Below are 21360 nucleotides of genomic sequence, written 5' to 3'. Positions count from 1 at the left end.
CTTCCCTTCCTTCCATCCTTCCTTGTTTCTTTCTCTCTGCTTCCTTCCTTCCTTTCATTTTCTTTCTCTCTTCCTCACTTTCCCTCTTTCTCTTTCATTCCTTCTCATTTTTCTTTTATGTTATAAGTCATCGTCTCTTACTTTGCCAAATACTTTAATTTTTTAAATGGTTCCTTCCATGAAAAAGGGAAAGGCATTGACATAATCATCTGATTTTAGATTTAGATTTAGTCATCCTTCTCATTTATCAGCATTCATTAAATTTGTTTTTAAAGTATGTATTTTAAGTAAAGAGTCCACTAGGGGCACCTGGGTGGCTCAGCCGAGTAAGCATCTGTCTTTGACTCAGTCATGATCCTAGGATCCTGGAATCAAGCTCCAGTTGTTGGACTGCTTGGCAGAAAGTCTGTTTTTTCATCCTCTACCCCAGCTCGTGCTCTCATTCTCTCGAATATAAATAAATAAAATCTTAAACAAAAAAGATTGAGTCCATTAAAGGAAATCATGTTGTAAGGAGTAGAGAGAGATTGTATAAGGCAAGTAATACTTCTTTTGGCCTCTGATATTATAGGCATAAAGCTGATTTTAAAACAACTGTACTCTGTCTGAATTCTTAAAGGGAGGGGGAGGGTAACGAATGAGATACCCGGACCTGTGTGCTCTCTTCAGCTACTCTTTCTGTCCTGTATGTCTGCATTCTTCCTCCCTACTGAAAATTTCCCAGCTAAGACCTTCCCCTCTCCCTCAGCTACTTTTTCTACCACCCTCTCATCTTCCTACCTGTACTGCAACATGGTGCTCATGAAGTTGGTCTTCATCCATCAGGTATAGTTGAGGTCCCCAATTTTGATGGTTTAAAACACCAAGCACAGATGTGAGGTCCAAGAGTGGATGCCTCTGTATTCCCTGAGATAAGAAAAGTAATGTATGAAAGAGTTGATAACATGAAAATCCCTGTGTGGAAACTAAGAAAGTCAATCCTGGTATAAGGTTGGGAAGGCAACAGTGTACAAACATTGAGGAGTACAAGTCAGGATACTTGTTTTACTGTGAGATGGGTGAGGCTGGGTGAAGGGTTGTAGTATATGTGAAACCAATTTAAATTGTTACATGGCCTCTTCAAAAATTGTTCAGATTGATATTAATTGCAGATACTACAGCACTAACCATGTGAAAAGAGAAAAACTACACATGTGATGGAACCATATAAGTAATATTAAAATCAGTACCATTTATATCATTATATCATTAGGCTATTTCTGCCTCATAATCACCAATGACATATTTATTGGTATCATAGGTATGTATAATGTATGTCAGACAAACGGTTTTAACTTTGTTTAGTTGTAATAGACTTTATAGTTTGTTGGTCTTCTGGAGTGAGTAACTTTTATAAAGGAGAGCTTACTTAGTAGTTGTGTCTTTGTTTCAGTAAATTTGAAAGTTATCTTCACACCTATAAGTATATACAATTCCACTCCAAACAGTGAACTCATCCAAATTAACTTTGGGGCCAAAAGATAGACATGAAATGACAAGTATTTGCATCAAGTAAGAAAGTAACTACAGTCCATAAACATAAATTTGACTATTGTCCAGATTTATTGAAAAATAAATTATAGCTGTTATTGTCTTTATAATTTAAATTACTTTATAAAAAAGGCTTTTATTCAGTATACATTTACCAAGAGCTTACTTTATACCAGGCACTGATAGGCCCTCTAGACATGTATCGCCAAAAAACGATAGCCTGTCATCTGAAAGCTAATGCTGTAGTAGGCAGAGACAGAAAAACAAGTAAATACGTAAGTGCTATGGAGAAAAATTAATCAGGTTAAAGGTTGTGGAATATAAGGTGTATTATATGTCATTAAGCGAAGGCCTACTTATTTTATTTATTGAAAGATTTTAATCTCAGTATTAGAGAAAACACAAGGAAATCCTTCCAGTGTTTCATAATTGACTATGTCTTATAGTAAGATATAACCATTTTGCTAAACACTACAGTTTGGTACTCAAAAGTAAAAGAAACTAGAAAGGAATACTGCTAAAAACCTGCTGAAACGTTATTCTTGAAATCTATGATCATGAAATGTAGTAATTACTAAAATATAAAATATTCTTGACAGTGAAATAGGCCTTCTATTAAGAAGAATATCTCCTACTATCAATAAGTAGACTGAGTTTGTTAACACCACAAAAAAAAAAAAAAAGAATTTGGGCAATTGAAAACGTCTTCTGCGTTTCACTGGAAGATGGAAGCTTAATGTATAATCAGGAAGTCTTATTACATAGAAGTTATTCGCTGGTGTAGAAATCCTTTGGTATTTTAAATAAAACTGCATTTCAGACACCCTAATTACCACATGAAGGAGATCTGAAATCATACACAATTTTGGAGCATTTGGTGGAAAGGTAGTGCTCCTGAGCTTCTGCTGGGTGCCGCGCGTTGCTCTCAGAGCGGAGAGCACAGGTATATGAAGACAAAGCTTCCATGCTGTCCAGTTGACAGTGTGAAATGTGTTCAGATAAGGTTATGTCCACAATATTGTGAAAATAGAGGTCTGAGGACAAAAGTGAAGCAACAGGGGTGAAGGTGGGCAAAAGATTCAGGAGAGGCTTCTTTCAGGAGGGGACAGAGCGCCTAACACATAGTAGGCACCTACTGACTCTGAGACCCTATCGCACACCTTTTCTCTTCCAGGCCTGGGGAGATAATGTGAAAATGTTGTAATTCCTGCATTGCCTGAGAAGCAGTCTGTTTGGAGAAATAGACAAAACTAAAAGTGATAATTGCTTTAATAATTGAACATACAAAGTGCATTGGGAGCTCAGAGAAAGAAAGAATTGCGCAGAATTTCGAAAACAAAATGCAAATCTAAGCATTCTAGGGTGGCTAACAGACATATGCACCCAAAGGATAGTTTCTAATTTCTATAAATATCGAACAAGGGTTTTTGTATTTCATATTTGTGTTTTCAGTTTTACTGTTCTTGCTAAATACATGAATCTGTTCTTAATACAACATTGCTTCAAGCACAGCACTTTAATAGTGCAGATTTTATTCGAGAACTTAACTGACATCAGTTGGGGGGAGGTGAAGGGAACACAATTTTCTCTAGAAGATTTGCATTAGAGAGAGTAGTTACAGGCTGTAGCGTCTCCCCTGTAATTTTATGAGAATGGTATTACCCTGGCTTTCACTGTGTGATTGCTGGTTACCTTCTGTCAGTGAGCAAGTCTTACTGCAAAGCACAAGCACAACCCGTCTCTTTGTCTCCGTGGTCAAAGCAATTACTTCTTAGAAAGTCGGATTTTTTCAGAATGACCATGTACAGGAGCAAACGCAGACATCAGAGATGTAAGTAAATTCTGACCCAACTTTTTCTTATGACTGTGGTGGGAGAAACATACTTGATTCCTTAAAAGACTAATCATGACTTTTCCAGATCTCTCCTGGTAGTAGGAAAAATATTGTAGCTCTTTTCTCTCTAACCTTTATCTTTACCCCCCTTACATGCTTGGAAAATGTTGGGGGGGAGAGGGGATAATTCACTTGTTACTATGGAAACCTTTGGAAAGGTTTACAAAATCAACAGAGAAACAGATCAAATGCATTTCAGTCTAGCTCAGCAGCCTTCATTCAGGCATGATCACTGGATAGTTCTCTCTCTTTCTCTCTCTTTTCTTTTTCTTTCCAGAAGTGATAGATTTTCTTTCCTGGAAGTCTACTGAAGGGTTTCGGAAGCTAGCCTAAAACTTCTATTTATTTATCCAATATCAATTATAACTCTCAGGAGAAATAAAACAGTTCAGAATAGAGGGGAGAGAGTTCATTGTGAATGACCAGCTGAATAGGTAACAGGATATTCATTGCCAAACTTCTTGGTCCGGAGCATATTTGTAACATAATTCACTACAGGCACCATTTTAAAGGGTTAAAAGGAGTCATTTGTAATCTACCCTAAAGGAATTGATTCCAACTGAAAAGGAGCAGCACAGTTACCCTGGCCTAAAGTCCAGAACAAAGATGATTATGGAACTGAAAGCCATTAGCTTTAGCTAAAAATCCAAGTCTTATGATAAAACTGTGTTTGGTGGTAAAGCAATATGCCTGCCATGAAAAGCTTTCCAATCACTTCTCTTTCTAGTAAGCCCAATTCGTTACCACTTTATCTTCCCTATTGTCTAAAGTAAAGTAAATATTACCTTAGTCAGTCCAGTGCGTCCTATCACTGACTCTGTTTACCATCTTAGGTGACTACAAGTTGTTCTATAGTCGAAGTCTATACTTTTTCATTATTCCTATGATATCTTTAGATAATATTAAATGTTTTCATATTACAGAAGAGCTGTTGGCAACAATGACTCTATCAAAAGACCAAAATATGATAGAAATGAAATATTTTTTGAGTGTGATAATATTTTTGGCCAATTTCCACCAGAGACCCGAACACTAACATTTTTCTTGTTCAAAGAAGTTTTATGCACCAGAGAAAGCTCTGAGGGCCAGGACTGCCAGTTTGATTTTGTATGCCTGATTGCCTTTTGATGCCTCTCCTTCTAGTGATTGAGAAACAACATATGATAACTGCTGCTTGTTTCTTATAAAAATAATTGGTACAAAGTCTACAAATATACGGCTGATTAATTTCCTTGTGATTTCCTCCCACAAGAATGAATCTAAATTATGCATGTACTTGAAAACCGTCTTATACCTTTACTCCTGTATCTTTTATACACCCCCTCATTTTTTCCCATGTAGGTAATCATCACCTTAATGCACATGGCAAATAAAAGATTATAGAAAAATTGTACTGAGTCTCTCCCCTAAAATGTGCTTGCTGAAGTCTGCGATTAAGCAGCAGGAAGAAATTGTGAATTACATGAGACAAGTCAGAAGATGTATAATTATACAGGGATGAACACAGTAGGGTGTACTAAATGGTTTAGTTTAAAAAAAAACTAATGTGTTACTTATGTTTAATTGTATCAGCTATATTATATCGTGTTAACTGTTTCTGTATTCTAATCCTATAAAATATTGGAGAGCAAGAATATGATAAAATTAAAGTATACAGAGAGGTTAGCAATAAAGGCAAATAGAATCCTTAAATGAATTTCTATCTTACACTAATAATATTTGCAAAAGTGAAAGGTAATGCAATTGTTTGCTATCCAATGGGTATATAAAAATATCTGAATTATCTCATCAGTAAAAACCAGTGCATTTCCATTTTCAATCATATCTTTTATGTGTGTGTTTTTGATCATGTAAAAGGCATAAACTAGCCTAGAGGCAATTGTAATCCAATTAAGGCAATAATTGCACACTTAACAAAACCTCAGTGTTAGAAAGAAGGAAAGCGCTCCTATGATTTTCTTTAAAATCGAAAAAGTACATAAATAAACTTCCTAATTTCCTCATTCCCTAAAGCCTTACTATAATATCCTTTAGTAAAAATAATGCAACTTTGTTTTAGAGGACCTGGTGAGAGGAATAGGAAAGGTGTATGTGGCTATGCTAGGAAATCGAAGAGAGGGGGTGGGAGAGCCAAAATACTTCTAAAAAAAAAATAAAACCAACATTTTAAAGTATAAATTACACTAAGCCTTCGAAAATTCATGTGGGATGTCGAAATCCATTTCTCACTCATGTCTAGATTGATTATTTATAATTCCCTACAGAGGTGAAGGAAAGGGAGGGAAGAGTGCCCTTTCCCTTCTTCTGGTGGAGCACTAGCTGTGGAAAATGAAACAGCTTCGGTGTGCGGTCAGACAGCAGATCTCACCTGTGCACAGCTGCATAATGACTTTCAATTAGATACAGAATTTGTTGAGTGGTATTAAGAAATGTTTGCATATGTCGGACATTGATTTTGCCGGAGCCAAACAGATACTTTAAGGAACTCAAATATATGTAAACCTGTTTTGACAAATTGGGTGGAGGCAGGAATGATCATTAGTACAAATAACTTTGTTCTTTAGTGTTTAACGTTGCATTTTTTCATACGTACCGTATCATGCTCTTTATTAAAGCATGAAGTTTGTGTTTAAATTTTCAAAATGTCATATTATGTATAAAAACAATGTATACCTGTAACCTCCCTTGCCAAAAGTCCAGATGACCTTGAGCAAACATTTTTTGGTTTTTAAAAGAGACATTGAGATACATTCTTAAAAATGAATATGCTTTGGAAACACAGACCTAGAGAAAAGCTAGAGTACGATCCACATGCTGTTAGATGCAGAATTTTGAAAATACCATAATCCTTATACCACAGCAAAGAGAACAGTGTACATCTAATTTTAGGTGTGTAGCATGTCATTTTATTTTTCCAAATAAGAACAGATGTTCGCTTTTTATTATCAAAGATATGTTTGGATGCTTATCCATTTTATCTATCCCATTATGGAAGTGCTTGATGAGATCACTTCAGGGACCTGAACACTAGCCATAGTCCTCTACCTGTAATCTTGACCAACGTCTATTATCTCTGTGGGTTGCAGTTTCTTTTTCTATAACTTTAGCAGACTGTGCAGAGATTTTTTTCTAAGGTGTCTTCAATCTCTAACCCCCAGAGTTTCCACAACATAGACCTCATCATGTAATTCTTCTACTCAAAGAAATTTTATGGGTTCTCATTGCCTCGACTGTGGCTCTGGGCTCAGGTGCTTCAGATCCATGTGACCATGGATTTACTGCAAGAGACTCTACAATTCAAATGAATATCAATCATTGCCTAATAATAATGGTGAAAAGAAGTATGTACATATATACACCCCTGTGTGTATCACCCGTGTATGTATATACATACATATATACACTTACATTATTTTTCGGTTCTAAAATGATATGCTTAATAAAAGATGGTACTAAATTTGTAATATTTTTAATAGCATATATTTTATATGTTTTTAGGCCAGTTATAGCACATAGGGATTTTATGTTTCAATGTTTTAAAAAAGTGTTCTCATATTTCCAAATGTTGGGAATCACTGAACTAAAAATGAAATACAATCATGACCTTATAAATACATATTTACATCACTGCATACATCTTTCTTGATACCACTGTGTTCTAGCCTTTATCAGGCTACTGGCTTATCCCAAAAATTCATTATAGATTCTCTTATTTCTGCCTTTGCCCATACGTCTTCCTGTTGATGGGTGGTCCTCACCTGCATCTTCATGTGTAGAAATCATCCATAGTCAAGGTTTCACTCAAATGTCAGATCCCTTATAAAGGGCTCTCCCGTTTCCACATCAAATTTATCCTTTTCTTCTCACTTTTCAGATGCTATTTTATAATTTCACTTAGACTTCTTATGTTTTATCTAAGGTTTCATCAGGTAAGGTACCTTTAATTCTTGTTTGAAGCATTCTCAGAGTATAATGCAATGCTTTGGCCATAACAGTCCATAACTGTCTAGTGAAATTTCTTCATTTAAACAAATATTTATAGGGGCACCTGGGTGGCTCAGTGGTTCAGCATCTGTCTTTGGCTCAGGTTATGATTTCAGGATCCTGAGATCAAGTCCCGCATCAGGCTCCCTGTGGGGAGCCTACTTCTCCCTCTGCCTGTGCCTCTGCCTCTCCTTCTCTGTCTCTCTCATGAATAAATAAATAAAATCTTTCAAAAAAATTTAAATAAAGAAATATTTATTGATCATCTATTATATTACTTTCTAGACACTGCTCTAGTTCTATGGCTATAGCAATGAATGAAACAAAATTCTAAACAAATATGACACACAAATAGATACATAATATGCCAGGTGATGCTAAGTACTATGGAAAAAAATAATGCATGCAAGAGGGAAAGGAAGTTTTGAAAGGTAGGATGGGGAATTGCTGTTTTCTGTATGGTAGTCCAGAAAAGCCACTTTGGTTAAGGCGACATTTACTCAGACACTTGAAGGAAAAAGAGGGAGCAAACTCTGCTCCTTACTGGATATTCCAGACAGAAACAGCATGTGGAAAGTCTCTAGGATAGGAGGGATATTGGAGGACCACAAAGAAGGTAATAGAGAGTTAATGAAAAGATAAGAGGTCAAAAAAGCACTGAGGCATTGAATGGGTGGAGTAAGACATAAAATTAAATTAAACAATATATTTCATTTGTAACTGAATTAAGATATTATATTTATTAACTTTTCAGAAATAATACCCATACTTTTGAGTGACTTTTTATTTTCAGATTTATTTAAGAGAGAAAGGATATATGCATGTACATACATGAGTGAGTGGGGGGGCAGAGGGAAAGAGAGAGGGAGAGAATCTCAAGCAGACTCCTTGCTGAGCACGGAACCCAAAGTAGGGCTCGATCTCATGACACTGAGATCATAACCTGATCTGAAAACAGGAGTCAGCCGCCACCCAGGTGCTCCATTCTAAGAGACTCTTGCATTATTTTTATTAAAATGAAAATTATAAAAATGATGTTCTCAAAAGCATTACACTTCATACTAGGTGAACGGCATCCAGTCATAATTGAAAGAGAATCAAATTGTGATTTGATTCATCATGCATATGAATTGACATCGTCCAGATGTCAGAAATATTATTTGAAGAATATTTTCTGATTAATCTTCTTGTAAATATCCTTGTATCCTTGACATATTATTTCTATCGTTAAAAAGCAAACCAAGAGGGGATCCCTGGGTGACTCAGCAGTTTAGCGCGCCTGCCTTTGGCCCAGGGCATGATCCTGGAGTCCCGGGATCGAGTCCCATGTCGGGCTCCCAGCATGGAGCCTGCTTCACCCTCCTCCCGTGTCTCTGCCTCTCTCTCTCTCTCTCTATCATAAATAAATAAATAAATATTTTTAAAAAATCAAACCATGAGAAAAAAATAATTTGTAGTTTAATAACGTTGTACGGCTCCTTTTTTTAAAAGATTTTATTTTTTTAAGTAATCTCTACACCCAACCTGGGACTCAGACTCACAATCTGGAGATCAAGCATTGCATGCTTTACTGACTGACCCAGCCAAGTGCCCTGAAAATGGTAAAGCGTCTAAGCATTCTGAGGAAGAAATGACTGCTGCCAGGCTTAACTGATGTAGAATTGGTGTTTTAGTGGTCAAGATGGATAACAAGTTTAATGTTGTATGATTGTTGGAACATGAGTTGTCTTAGCTCTTCCATACATCTTTATTATTACATTCTATCGGATATCAAAGATAAAATGGATTCTTATTTAAAACAAATATTGATACCACATATAATTGCAAAAAAGAAATTAATCTTAATTCACAGATTATTTTATATCTCAACTGTTGACATTATTTATTATAGAACTATTTGAAGATTCATATGGTCTCAGTTTAAAAAACAATTTTTAAGCTTACACCAAAAAAATGACTTGATCTTGATAAGTAATGCTCTCTGGAGGACACCATTACATTCAATCTTTGATTTCTCTATTATTGATGCTTGTTGGGAATTCTGTTCAGATGTCTGAAGTTTGTCCAGTCTTTTTTCCCTTAAGTTTCTAATATGAATTCTATAATTATATGGATTGAGAGCTTGTAACTTTATACATTCCTCCATGGAATCACATCTGCATGGATAGAATCAGGGTTCTCTGCTTGTGCATGCCCAATGGGATGGTAGTTACCAGTTGGAGAGTAGAGATGCACAAAAGCTGATTAATAACACCCCTGATACAGATTGACCTTATGTAAAGATATGTAATTGGTCTGCCTCATGACCTTAATGATTTGCTTTGCTTTTACAAGCTGTAGCCTGTGACTGGTTCCACCTGGAGAAATATTTATTTATATTCTTTCTTTCTCCCTCTCTCTCCCTTCCTTCATTATTTCTTCTCCTTCTTCTTCTCCTTCCCCTTCTTCTCCTTCTCCTTCTCCTCCTCCTCCTTCTCCTCCTCCTCCTCCTCCTCCTTCTTCTTCTTCTTCTTCTTCTTTTCTTCTTCTTCTTCTTCTTCTTCTTCTTCTTCTTCTTCTTCTTCTTCTTCTTCTTCTTCTTCTTCTTCTTCTCCCTCTCCCTCTCCCTCTCCTTCTCCTTCTCCTTTTTCTTCTTCTTCTTCTTCTTCTTCTTCTTCTTCTTCTTCTTCTTCTTCTTCTTCTTCTTCTCTCTCTCTCTCTCTCTCTCTCATTCTATTCCATGTATTTTCTATTTCACAACGCTCCACAAAGTCAGAGGTCACTTTTGTAGAGGGTGAACATTTATACATTTTCTTTTAATATATTTACTTTCAGAAAACAAAGTGGCTATCCTACATCATCTGTTCTTTTAGTGTCTATCTTCTGAGGATCTGTGCTGCATTTATATCTAGACCTACATAAAAGCCACAACATTGACTCTACCCCCAGTTGTTCACGTAAATGTTCTCTACTGAATGGCATTCATCTATCAAAGAATGTTACAGTTAAAAATAATGTTGATTTGTATCTATTGAGAGCAAATGATGCATGTGAATAAAGTAGGCTTTCAGCAAAATAAGATTGGTGCTAAAGTAGATATTAATATATCTTTTTAAAACACTATCATGAATGTAGGGATTTTCACATGATTATAAGAAAAGATGACCATTCAAAAGCATTGATGGGAAGTGGGGTAATACAGGAAGTAGTCTTTATATAGTCTAACGTGTCCTACCTTTGGAAATTTAGAAAGCAACTTTCTTAAAACCATGATCTGATGTAATTATGCTTTTTGGACAGTTTATCTGTTTGGTTGAGCCACATTAAACTGTCATTTTTGTAAGTCAAATAATGCAGTTTCATATTATTAAATATAAACACCAGCTGTCACAGAAGGTGGCAAAAAAAAAGAAGGGGACAGGTAAATGAAAAATTATAGTGCCAGCACAGGTTGGCATTAAAAATTAAAGGCATGGGGATCCCAGGGTGGCTCAGCAGTTTAGCACCTGCCTTTGGCCCAGGGCATGATCCTGGAGTCCCAGAATCGAGTCCCACGTCAGGCTCCCTGCATGGAGCCTGCTTCTCCATCTGCCTGTGTCTCTGCCTGCCTCTCTTTCTCTCTCCCTCTCTCTCATGAATAAATAAATAAAATAAAATAAGGCATGATAGTTAAGCTAAGGATGAGCACTTGCTGTACTAAAAGAATATAATTAGGGAAATGTATTCATTGTTGTTCCTCAAGATATGTAAAGTTAAACTTTTCACACAAAACATAAAAAGTGTATTCAGGTTTCTTAACATAGCTAGATGACATTGTTTTCCAAGTGACACATCTAACTAGGCTTTGAAGATTATCAAAATTTTAGAAATTGCCCACCTTCCATCAAACTTAAAATGTTTATTATAAAAATTTGAATTCTACCTTTACATGATTTTAGGATTAGACTCTCATTTTTTCTACAAGTGGAAAATGAAACAACTGACATGAATCAATAATAATACCAAAAGTGATAAAAATAGCATTTGACATTTATTGAATTATTACTCTATGTCAGGTACTGTTTTAAGCATTTTGTTATATATGATTAATGCAATTTGTTTAATAGAAATATAACTGAACATGTAAAAGCAATAATCGAGTAATCTATGGCACTTTTAATTTCCATTCCAATTTTAAAATGTTATTTATAATTTTGATATTAATCTCTAGGAAATTGAACACATGAAGTTAAACTAAAATATGTATCTTTACTAGGGTGAAAGAATAAGCTTATATGTCCCTTGAGGAAATGAAGAAATTAACTGTATAAAGCAAAATACATAGTTTGGCCAATATTCCTACATTTTGAATCGTATAAAAACAGAAAAAAATATCCCGAGGAAAAGTTTTACATATATATGCAAATGAATATTCACATACAACCGTATTTGCCTGGTGTGCCATCTTTTCTGCAAAAGAATAAAAGGTTTCCAGAACTTAGAAAATCAAAGTGCTCTGCAGTGATTTATTAATTCATTGTGAGTAGTTACACTCTTTTTGGTCCAGAACAGCTAACTTGTTTGGCATAACCTTTTGATTCATTTTCTTCTTTGTACTTATTGATTTTGTTGGCATTATTTACTGAATTGCACTCCCATTCTGACTATGGACTTTCTGACACCTTTTGTTATATAGGGTTACATTATATATGTGTTAATATTGACTTAAGGCCTTAATGGCCTTTTATCATTGACTTTATATTATCTCTAGAATTTCATTTGTATTTAAAATAAAAATAAAATCCACATCTATTTTGTGAAATGCCTTATAGAGAGTGTGGCATATATTTTTGTAATGTTTCATGCCTTAGGCTGCTTATCATTGGGAAGAGTTATATTTTATATTATATGATTCTTTTGACTCCTAGTGAACTTGAAACTGCCTTAGAGGAACAGCTGGTTGTATTTCCTTAAATAAACACACATTGTTCTTCAAATTGCTGGTATCTGTCTTCTTAATAGGCTCCACAGGCAATGGGAATCTTGACTTTGAAGTCACCTCTGCTGGGTTCATGTAGATATCTGACTATTTCATACCTTTTTTTTTCTCATACTTGAACAGTATCTTTCAACTCCAGTTTGTCTATAAATGTACAGCATGTTGCCATAACTTATTCTTTACCTTTTCTCTGAGTTTATAATATTTTAGTATTTTATTCTATATGATAATTAAATGTAATATAAAATAAAGTATCAAAAATATGTGATACCTGTAAATGCATTACAGACTACCTGGAACATTTGATTCTATCTTTAAAAAAAAAAGATTTTATTTATTTACTCATGAAAGGCACAGAGAGAGGCAGAGACATAGGCAGAGGGAGAAGCAGGCTCCTCACAGGGAGCCCAATACAGGACTTGATCCCGGACCCCGAGTTCACGACCTGAGCCAAAGGCAGAAGCTCAACCACTGAGTTGAGTCACCCAGGTGCCCCCATTTGATTCTATCTAATTTATAGTGTCAGTTATTAGTGAGAGGCTGGCTCATAATTAAATAAAAATGCACTCACACAGACTCAGAAATAGTTTATTTTTAATTGGAATTCAAGGAAAAAATTCATTTGCTTTATCACTCTCAGCTTTGCTAAGGTAGCAAGGGAAAAATGGTCACTCGAATTTTAAAAGTGGTCATAGAATTTTTCTCAGCACTGAATTTGTCCTCCAAGAACTATTTTTATAATATTAGCCTTTTTCTAATGATCATTTCTAACATACATGATACACTCAAATTTGATTAATGGGTATAGAATCTCCCAAAGAGACTTTAGCAATGAAACTCTATGAAGGGTTCTAGAGTTTGTTTATGCACTATTTAGACAAATATTTTTAGATTATCAGACCAGTTTTCCAAACCAAGCTAGATTTTGAGAGAAGATTTGACTTGAATGGATGTGACAATTTTTTTTGAAATTGGAAGAAAAACAAATCATTTAAATTATACTTTAAAAATATTCATTGTTACCTGAATATTTAAGAAAGAAGTTAGCAAGCACAGGAACAAGATATTAAGACATAATGTTATGAAGATCATAGATATGTTTGTTGCTGAGATTTTCTTTTAGGTCTCTGGAAATGGTTCTCTGGAGATTAAAACCATGCTAAGCAAGTTAACCAGTTTTCTTATACTAACCGCTATTGCCCATCAGGTTAAAGACAGTAGGAGTTGTTTTCATCCCATGGAAACAGCCATCTAACATATTTAGTTGTTTGAAGAAGCTACGAATCATTAGTAATACTATTTCTCCTAGATTACTACTGACAGTAATTAAATCAACAGTTGTAGCAATTTGCCATATACTTCAGGCCCAATTAAGTAAGTCTTGCCTTGCTTATCTGGCTGTTAAAGGATAAAGTGGCTTGGGACCCAGAATTCTCAGTAAGTTGCCTGTCTCATTAATTTTTACCAATGTTAACTTAGGTTGTAGAGTAGGATAAATATCTTTTGGGAGGGGCATCCAAGATGGTAGCATAGAAATACCCTGATCTCACCTCCTCTCACAGATGCACAGATGCACTCACATCCAAAGCTACATATGGATCACTTCCCTCTAAAAAAGATTTGAAAACTAGATCGATTGCTCTCCACAACAAAGCATAAAAGAACAACATCCATGCTGGCAACAGAGGCAGAGACATGGTCTTGCAAAAAAACTATCTCAGCATGGCAATACACAGTAAGGAAGGATCTCACTGGACAAGCAGTCTTTCCAGGGGAGTGAAGTTTTGGTGCCCCACATTGGGATCTCTACCAGAATGATGAGCCCCAGGATCTATACCAGAAAAGACAAGCTCCAGAACATCTGGCTTGGATGACCAATGGGACTAATGTCTGGGCATCCCAAAGTGCTATAATAAATGGAGATTTCTCTTGGAGGGCTTGCTTGACCTGAGACCCAGCAAAAAACAGCAGTTTGAAAAACACCTAAATCTAAAAAACAAAACAAAAAAAAGAAAGAAAGAGAAAAAGAAAAGAAAAAATAAAACAATAATATGTGAGGGAGATTCGTTTGCTGTTCTAGAGGCATAAACTGGAAGGGTAGGGGAAAGCTGAGATGCTCCTCAGAGATGATGGATGCCATTGCTGCATTCCCCACACAGTCTTCTCGCAGTAGGCAAGCAAGGACATGGCACCCTCCCACCACCTTGCTGGGCCACAAGGGGTGGTGAATGGTCGTAGCACTTGCTGAGAATATGGGGAAGACACGTCCCCACCACCTTGCCAAGACAGGTGGGACAAGCAGTCCGATCACCCTTCCATTCCCAACCTAAAGCTAGCACACACACAGAGAGGTCTTGCTGTATCCCTGAGGTCTTCAAGCACAAGAAGACACATTCTCACTGACTTTAGAAACATTTTTGGAATGTTCCTTGCCCACTACACTCTCCAGCTGCCTCATTAAAGCCAACAGCATGTGGAGTCCACACAGAGGATACCCCTGAATCAGTTTCCCTGGTAGCAAAGAGGGCTGGTGTTCCAGAGCCTTGTGGAACTATAACAATCTGAAAAATAGCTCTTGGCAGGACACCAACTCCAAGGTATTGCACACAGCAGACTGAAACAACCCTGGGCTTCCTCTGAAAATAGCCTGTTCATTTAGTGTGGAGCTTCAACCTCAGGGACAAGCTTCAGGTTTCCTACACATCTAGAGGCTAAAGAGGCACTCATAGGGAGCATAAGCAGAAAGACATCATCCTTGAACATACCTTCGGCCTCACCACAACCCAATGAGACTTCCCAGAAAGGAGCTTACATGATCACCTGTGGCCCTGAATTTGGCAACTTACCCAGGAGACACTTCCAGATCTCCTGGTCTGGAGGCCAAAAGGCTTTACAATTGCAGACTCACAGGACTATAAGTATTTTCATACTTTAAAAGCTGCTGCATGGGATGCCTAGGTGGCTCGGCGGTTGAGTGCCTTTGGCTCAGGACGTGATCTTGGGTTCCGGGGATTGAGTCCCACATCAGGCTCCCTATGGGGAGCTTCTCCCTCTGCCTCTGTCTCTGCCTCTTTGTGTGTCTCTTATGAATAAATAAATAAAATCTTAAAAATTGTTAAACATAAAAAAATAAAAAGCTGCTGCATGAGGGCCTGGCTTCCATTCATCCTGAAACTAGATGTAAGATGAGATTCCTCTCCTTGAATCACTGACAAGTCTTGGCACACCCTCAACAATGGGGGCATATCAAGAATAAACCAGGCAGTTTAGACAGTCTCAAAGTTTCCCATGAGCTAGGGCAAGGTTGAAACAGAAAGATCATCACCTACACAAGGCCACACCTTCAATCTTGAGAGAGGTAGCTGTTTCGTCTAATACATGGAAGCAGACAGAAAATCAAGCAAAATGAGGAAACAGAGAAGTATATTCCAAACAAAAGAAAAAAATCTTCAGGAAAAGATTCAAATGATACGGAGATGAGTAATCTACCTAGTAGAGAATTCAAAGTATGGTTTATAAAGGTGCTCACTGAACTCAGCAGAAGAATAGATCAACCTAGTGATGGCATCAACAGAGAAGGCATAAGAAACATACCAAAAAGGACTGAAGGAATAAGAATGTACCAAAAAGAATTGAATAATACAATAACCAAAACAAAAACTGCACTGGAGAGGTTCAGCAGCAGACTAGATGAAGCAGAAGTATGGATCAGTGAACCAGAAGATAAAGCAATGGAACCCACCCAGACACAGCAGCAAGAAGAAAAAAAGAACTTTAATGAAGGTAACGCAAATAACATCAAGTGAAGTAACATTCTCATTGTAAGGGCCCCAGAAGGAAAAGAAAGAAACAGGGGCAGAAAACTTCTTTGAAGAAATAATGGCTGAAAACGTTCTTAACCTAGGGAAGGAAACAGATGTGCAGGTCTAGGAAACACAGAGAATTCTGAATATAATGAACCCAAAGAAAACCACACTGAAACACATTATAATTAAAATGTCAAAAATTAGAGAATTTTAAAAGCAGAAAGAGAAAAACAAAGTGTTAAGTACAGGGAAATCCCAGAAGGCTCCCAGCAGAATTCTCAGCAGAAATTTTGCAAGCCGGAAGAGAGTAGCACGACACCTTGAAAGTGCTGGAAACTTGTAGCTGGGAATATGCTACCCAGCAGGGTGATCCTTCAAAACTGCCGAGAAATTAATAAGAGTTTTTCAGATAAGGATAAGCTAGGAGAGTTTCTCACTACTGAACTGGCCTTATGAGAAATATTGAGAGACCTCTTTAAGCTGAAACGAACTGGCAGTGGATAGTAACAAGAAAACATAGGGAAGGAAAAGTCTCACCGGGAAAGATAAATATATAGAAAAGGTGGTGGGTTAATCACTTATAAAGCTCCTGAGAAGGTTAAAAGATGAAATTATATTTAACTATAACTATGACAATTAGTTAAGGTATACTTAAAATAAAAAAAAAAGATATTAAAATGTGACATCCAAAAACCTAAAATGAGAAAGATGAAAATACAGTTTGGAGTGTGTTTGGATTAAGCGGCTACCAACTTAAAATAGACTGTTGCATCCACAGGATGATACAGGCAAACCTCACAGTAACCACAAAAAAAAACTTAGTCAATACACAATAGAAAAAGAGAGGGATCTAAGTGTAACACCAAAGAAAGTCATGAAACCACAAGAGAAGAAAGAGAAGAACTACAAAATCAGTGATAAAACAATCAACTAAATGGCAACAAGCATATACCTATTCCCTAACTTAGGGGGGAAAAATAAATATAGTAGAAAGTTTAATGAAAATAAAAGTGGCAGAGACTGATTGCTGTCCCATTAATAATCATTCACCCTTTCTTGCAAGATAATAGATTCATCAATAATTAGCTGGGTTCATGGCCACATTTCTCTGCCTTCCTGTGGCCGGGTGACTGCTGACCAGTGTAATGTGAAAAAGGATGTGTGCAACATCTAGGACAATATCTCTAAAAGGAAGGGGTCGTATCTCTCCTTACCATGTCCTCAGTTCTGCTCTGAGGGCAGTGATGTGATGGTCACAGCTCACCTTGGACAGTGAGCTTCAAAGCCAAGCCCTCAGAATGCCTGCACAGGTGGCATGAAGAGCCTGGTTTGGGAATGAGCGGAGAGCCCTATACTGCCCTAAAGGGCCTTCACCCAGAGAGAAAGAATCTTTGATCCTCTTTAAGGCACTGTTCCTCGGGGGCTTTGATGCACAGTCAGACAATTCCTCCTTAATATAAGAAAAATTAGATTTCTTCCTAATCATCAGAGGTACCGATGATGCCATACCCAGGCCCAGACGGGAGCACATCCCCAAAAGTGACATATCAGTGAGGAATAGGACATGTCCTACAGGTGAGAAAGAAATCTGAAGCATGGAGCCGCTGAGAGGTGCACTGGGGATCACACAGCTGGGCACACCAGGCCAGGGGGCCGGGTTCTGACTCCTGGACAAGTGCCTGGCCGTGTGCTGAGCTGCCTTCAGTTCCAGCTTGCAGGACCTCTCTTTCTCTGCAAGAGAAACAATTCTGGGTGTCAATGGGTGCCCTGTGTTCCCAGTTCAGTCCAGGTTGGGCTACCACTCTTATGTGCCTCCTTCCCTTGATTCTTTGGACAGAGCCACGCATTTTACCAGCCATCCAGTGCTTTGACCTCTGAGGTAAGACTTTCTGGAAAGTAAGGCAATCCCGGCATGAGTTTTAGCTCTTCTACTGGCTAGAATTCATCCCTGGCATGGCTGAGGCATGGATCCTTTTCCAGGAAATTCCATGCAATGATGACTGGGATTCTGGAGGGAGAAGTGTTGCCTCCTTCTCAGAAGTGACAGTTTGGGGTGCGCTCCACTGTCTTGGTGGTTTCTGGAGTGACAGGGAAGAAGGGGTAAGGAAGCATTCTCATCAGTCTGACCCAAATTGTGCTTTTTTGCCTTTGTCAAGGAATGCAACCTTATAACTCCAATTGCCAACATTTTCTGAGTGACGTGGGTTTTGTGTAAAACTTCTGAATGTTCTGGAAGGAATCTGATTAACCCAGTGCCACTTGGCGCCCTCGGGATCCTGCATCCACCCCACGTGGTTAGTAGCCATGCTCTTTGAGGGCTTTCCAAGGGAAGAAAGACAAAATGCTAAATTCTACTAAGGCAGGCAGCCTAAGACTGGAACGCTCTCCCCATGGCTCCACATTGAAAAAAACAAAACTTAAAAAAAAACCAAAAACTTACCCCCCTTCTTCTGTTACCACTGGTGGCTTCACCAAGGGCATCTGGGTGGCAAAATGGGTTCAAGTCGCCTTTCCAGCATAGAGTAAGAGTTTGATAATTTGTCTCTAAAAAAAAAAAGAAAAAGAAAATTGTGCTGTAATACTCTTTTTCAAAGCACATGTTCTAAATATTGTAATTCAGTGTAACCACATCAGTTATGATAATATACCTTCAGTTTGGGACCAGATCATTAAATCTGGAAATATGTAACATATGCTGCAATGATGACTATATCCCATTAATCTTTGGAGCTAGCATTCCAATCATTGCTGTAGAACAACACTTAAAATATGACTGTCGAACAAGCTTTTGTCCTTGGAGATTTTCTGGTGGACATTTTATACCTTGTAGCTTTTCATGTGCTTCAAAGCAGTGTAGCTTCATAACAAATACCATTGCCATATTTATGTGGCAATAAAGTTAGTTTAAGTTACTTTTTATGAAGTCATTTATAGCTTTCAGGCATTATTGAGTTTTTTATGACTACTATAAAATGGTATGACTTAAGAGAAATTATAAACTTCTCCCCTATGGTTATTTGTCATGATTAACATGTATAGAATTCTATTGGTCATTTTGTCTGGGATATTTTATTGTCTTCCTTCTAGGAAAGTTAAATAATAGAGATCTCCAAGCAGGTTATTATGCAGTTCATTTAGATTTTGTTCTATGGATTGTATCTATTTCCATGGCCGGTTCTAATTTTAATAAAGTTTAACTGCCAAATTTCCTGAAAAACCAAGTAAGTCTAGACATAACTTCAGTGACAAGTATCATCACATTGTGCTATCAACTAAAAGTTTTATTGGTTGTTCCTATCAGTTATTCTGGGTCAGTTTTTTTTAAGATTGTATTTATTTATTCATGAGAGACACACACAGAGAGAGAGAGAGAGAGAGAGAGAGAGAGAGGCAGAGACACAGGCGGAGGGAGAAGCAGGCTCCACACAGGGTGCCCAATGTGAGACTCGATCCCGGGTCTCCAAGACCACGCCCTGGGCCGAAGGCAGCGCTAAACCACTGAGCCACCCGGGGATCCCCTCTGGGTCAGTTTTTACCTGAAAGCCTTACTACTATTTTTTCATCTAAACTGTATCAAATAGTTGTTGTAGGAAACAGATTTCTCTATCATTGCATAAAAATGTATGCTACTAAAGCATTGTTTGTTTGTGTGTGTTTGTTTATCTTAAAAAGACTTAGAAGGCATTTCTTGATCAGGTATTATTATCTTACTCTGCAGATTCATTTCTTGCCATCCCACTTTGCATATTCCAGTTTAGTGCATGATACTGAATTTTCTTTCTGTTCTCTGAGGAATTCTTTTCATCGTTAGCTGCTTGTGTGGCTTCTATTTAGAAAACTCTGCCCTCCTTTCTTAGTTAACTACTACTCATCCTTCAGGTGCTGGCTTAGACAATCACCTGCTACTGAACTGATTTTTCCTCATATATGAGTAGAGGCTGGAGAGGCCACTAGAATTGATCTTTTTATGTATTCCTTTCTACCCTACATGTGCCCTGTGTATGAATTGTAATGTATCCAGTCATTTGTCTATAACCCTTGAAGACAGAAACCAGACTGCTTTGTTCATTGCTGTAGCCCCAGCATGGTCTGGCCCCAGAAGGCCTTCAATCAATAGTTGCCGAAGGATGAAAGGAATAGACAGCCTTACTTATGTATCTGTTTCAACAAGTAGAAATTGTGACCATTTGCCACAAATAAATCACTATGATACTGTCTATTGATGAAATATCTTTTGCCTTTTCATATTGACAAATGTTCTTCGATGATGTTCATGTGCTAAGGTCTTTTTGGTGTCAGGTTTTAGAGTTACTTTGTCTACTAAGCACTCTATTTTTACTTATTTCTTAAGGAGTATTAGAAGGAATCTAAAAACACTTTATGTCATTAGTAATTTAACAATATTTCCCCAAAATGAAGGCATATTTAGAAATGATGTGAATCTCAAGGATTTCTGTTGCAACTATGCTAGTTTTTTAGTTAATTTAAAACTTCCAGATTTTTGGTATCATGTTTTAAGAACTAAAGACTTACGGCTAAAAACATTCAGAATTAAAATTTTTCTTCTCTACATTCTTTTTTTCTTCTAGCCAGGTTTTGCTCTGCTGCTAGGTTTCATTATTTCTTAGATCAATTTTGTATCAGTTAGAAGAACAATTTGTTTGTTTCTTCTTAGATTTGTAGCTATTATTCTCAGCAGTAACTCAGTGATTGATCCTTTTTCAAAACCTCAACATGACAAAGACATAGATTATGAGAAGTAACTTGAACCAAATCCAGGATATACTGGCTGAAAATATGAAATTTAAGACTTTGCATCATCTACCATAAATCTGTCACTAATTTGTTATGCCACATGTAAATTTTGGAATATAAATTAAAATGGTCTTATAAAGTCACTTCACTGCCTACTTTTAAATTCTCTTCTTTCATTGTCCTTTCTATAATTTTTTTGCTACTCATTAGTTGTATCAACTGGAAATTCTTGAATTGTAACTAAAAGTGACCTCATTTCCAAAGCATTTAAAATTATTACAGGTGAAAGCTCTCTCAAGGGCTTTCAATGCTTCAAATATGGATGTACAATCTATGTCAATAATGAATACTGCACATTAAATTGACCTGAATAGAGCACAAACTTTTTTCTAGCATCGGCAGATTTCTGCCATGAAAGCTTAGAATGGAACATT

General features: G+C 37.0%; 1 protein-coding gene across 18 annotated transcripts in view; it reads left to right on the top strand.

Moving 5' to 3' along the window:
* Window positions 1-21360, top strand: part of RALYL (RALY RNA binding protein like) — a 708475-nt gene that overhangs the window by 497436 nt on the left and 189679 nt on the right. Inside the window, exon 1 of one of the 18 annotated variants that reach the window (XM_072804071.1) lies at window positions 3203-3361. The exons of the other annotated variants lie outside the window; for them this stretch is intronic. Within the exon in view, the coding sequence (XP_072660172.1) occupies window positions 3325-3361 (37 nt within the window). The 5' untranslated portion in view covers window positions 3203-3324. Of the gene's footprint in view, window positions 1-3202; window positions 3362-21360 lie in introns of those variants that run through there. 18 annotated transcript variants of the gene reach the window in all.

This window comes from Canis lupus, chromosome 28 (genome assembly GCF_048164855.1).
Source record: "Canis lupus baileyi chromosome 28, mCanLup2.hap1, whole genome shotgun sequence".
Classification (NCBI taxonomy): Eukaryota; Metazoa; Chordata; class Mammalia; order Carnivora; family Canidae; genus Canis; species Canis lupus.
This window is presented reverse-complemented; position numbering and strand designations above follow the sequence as displayed.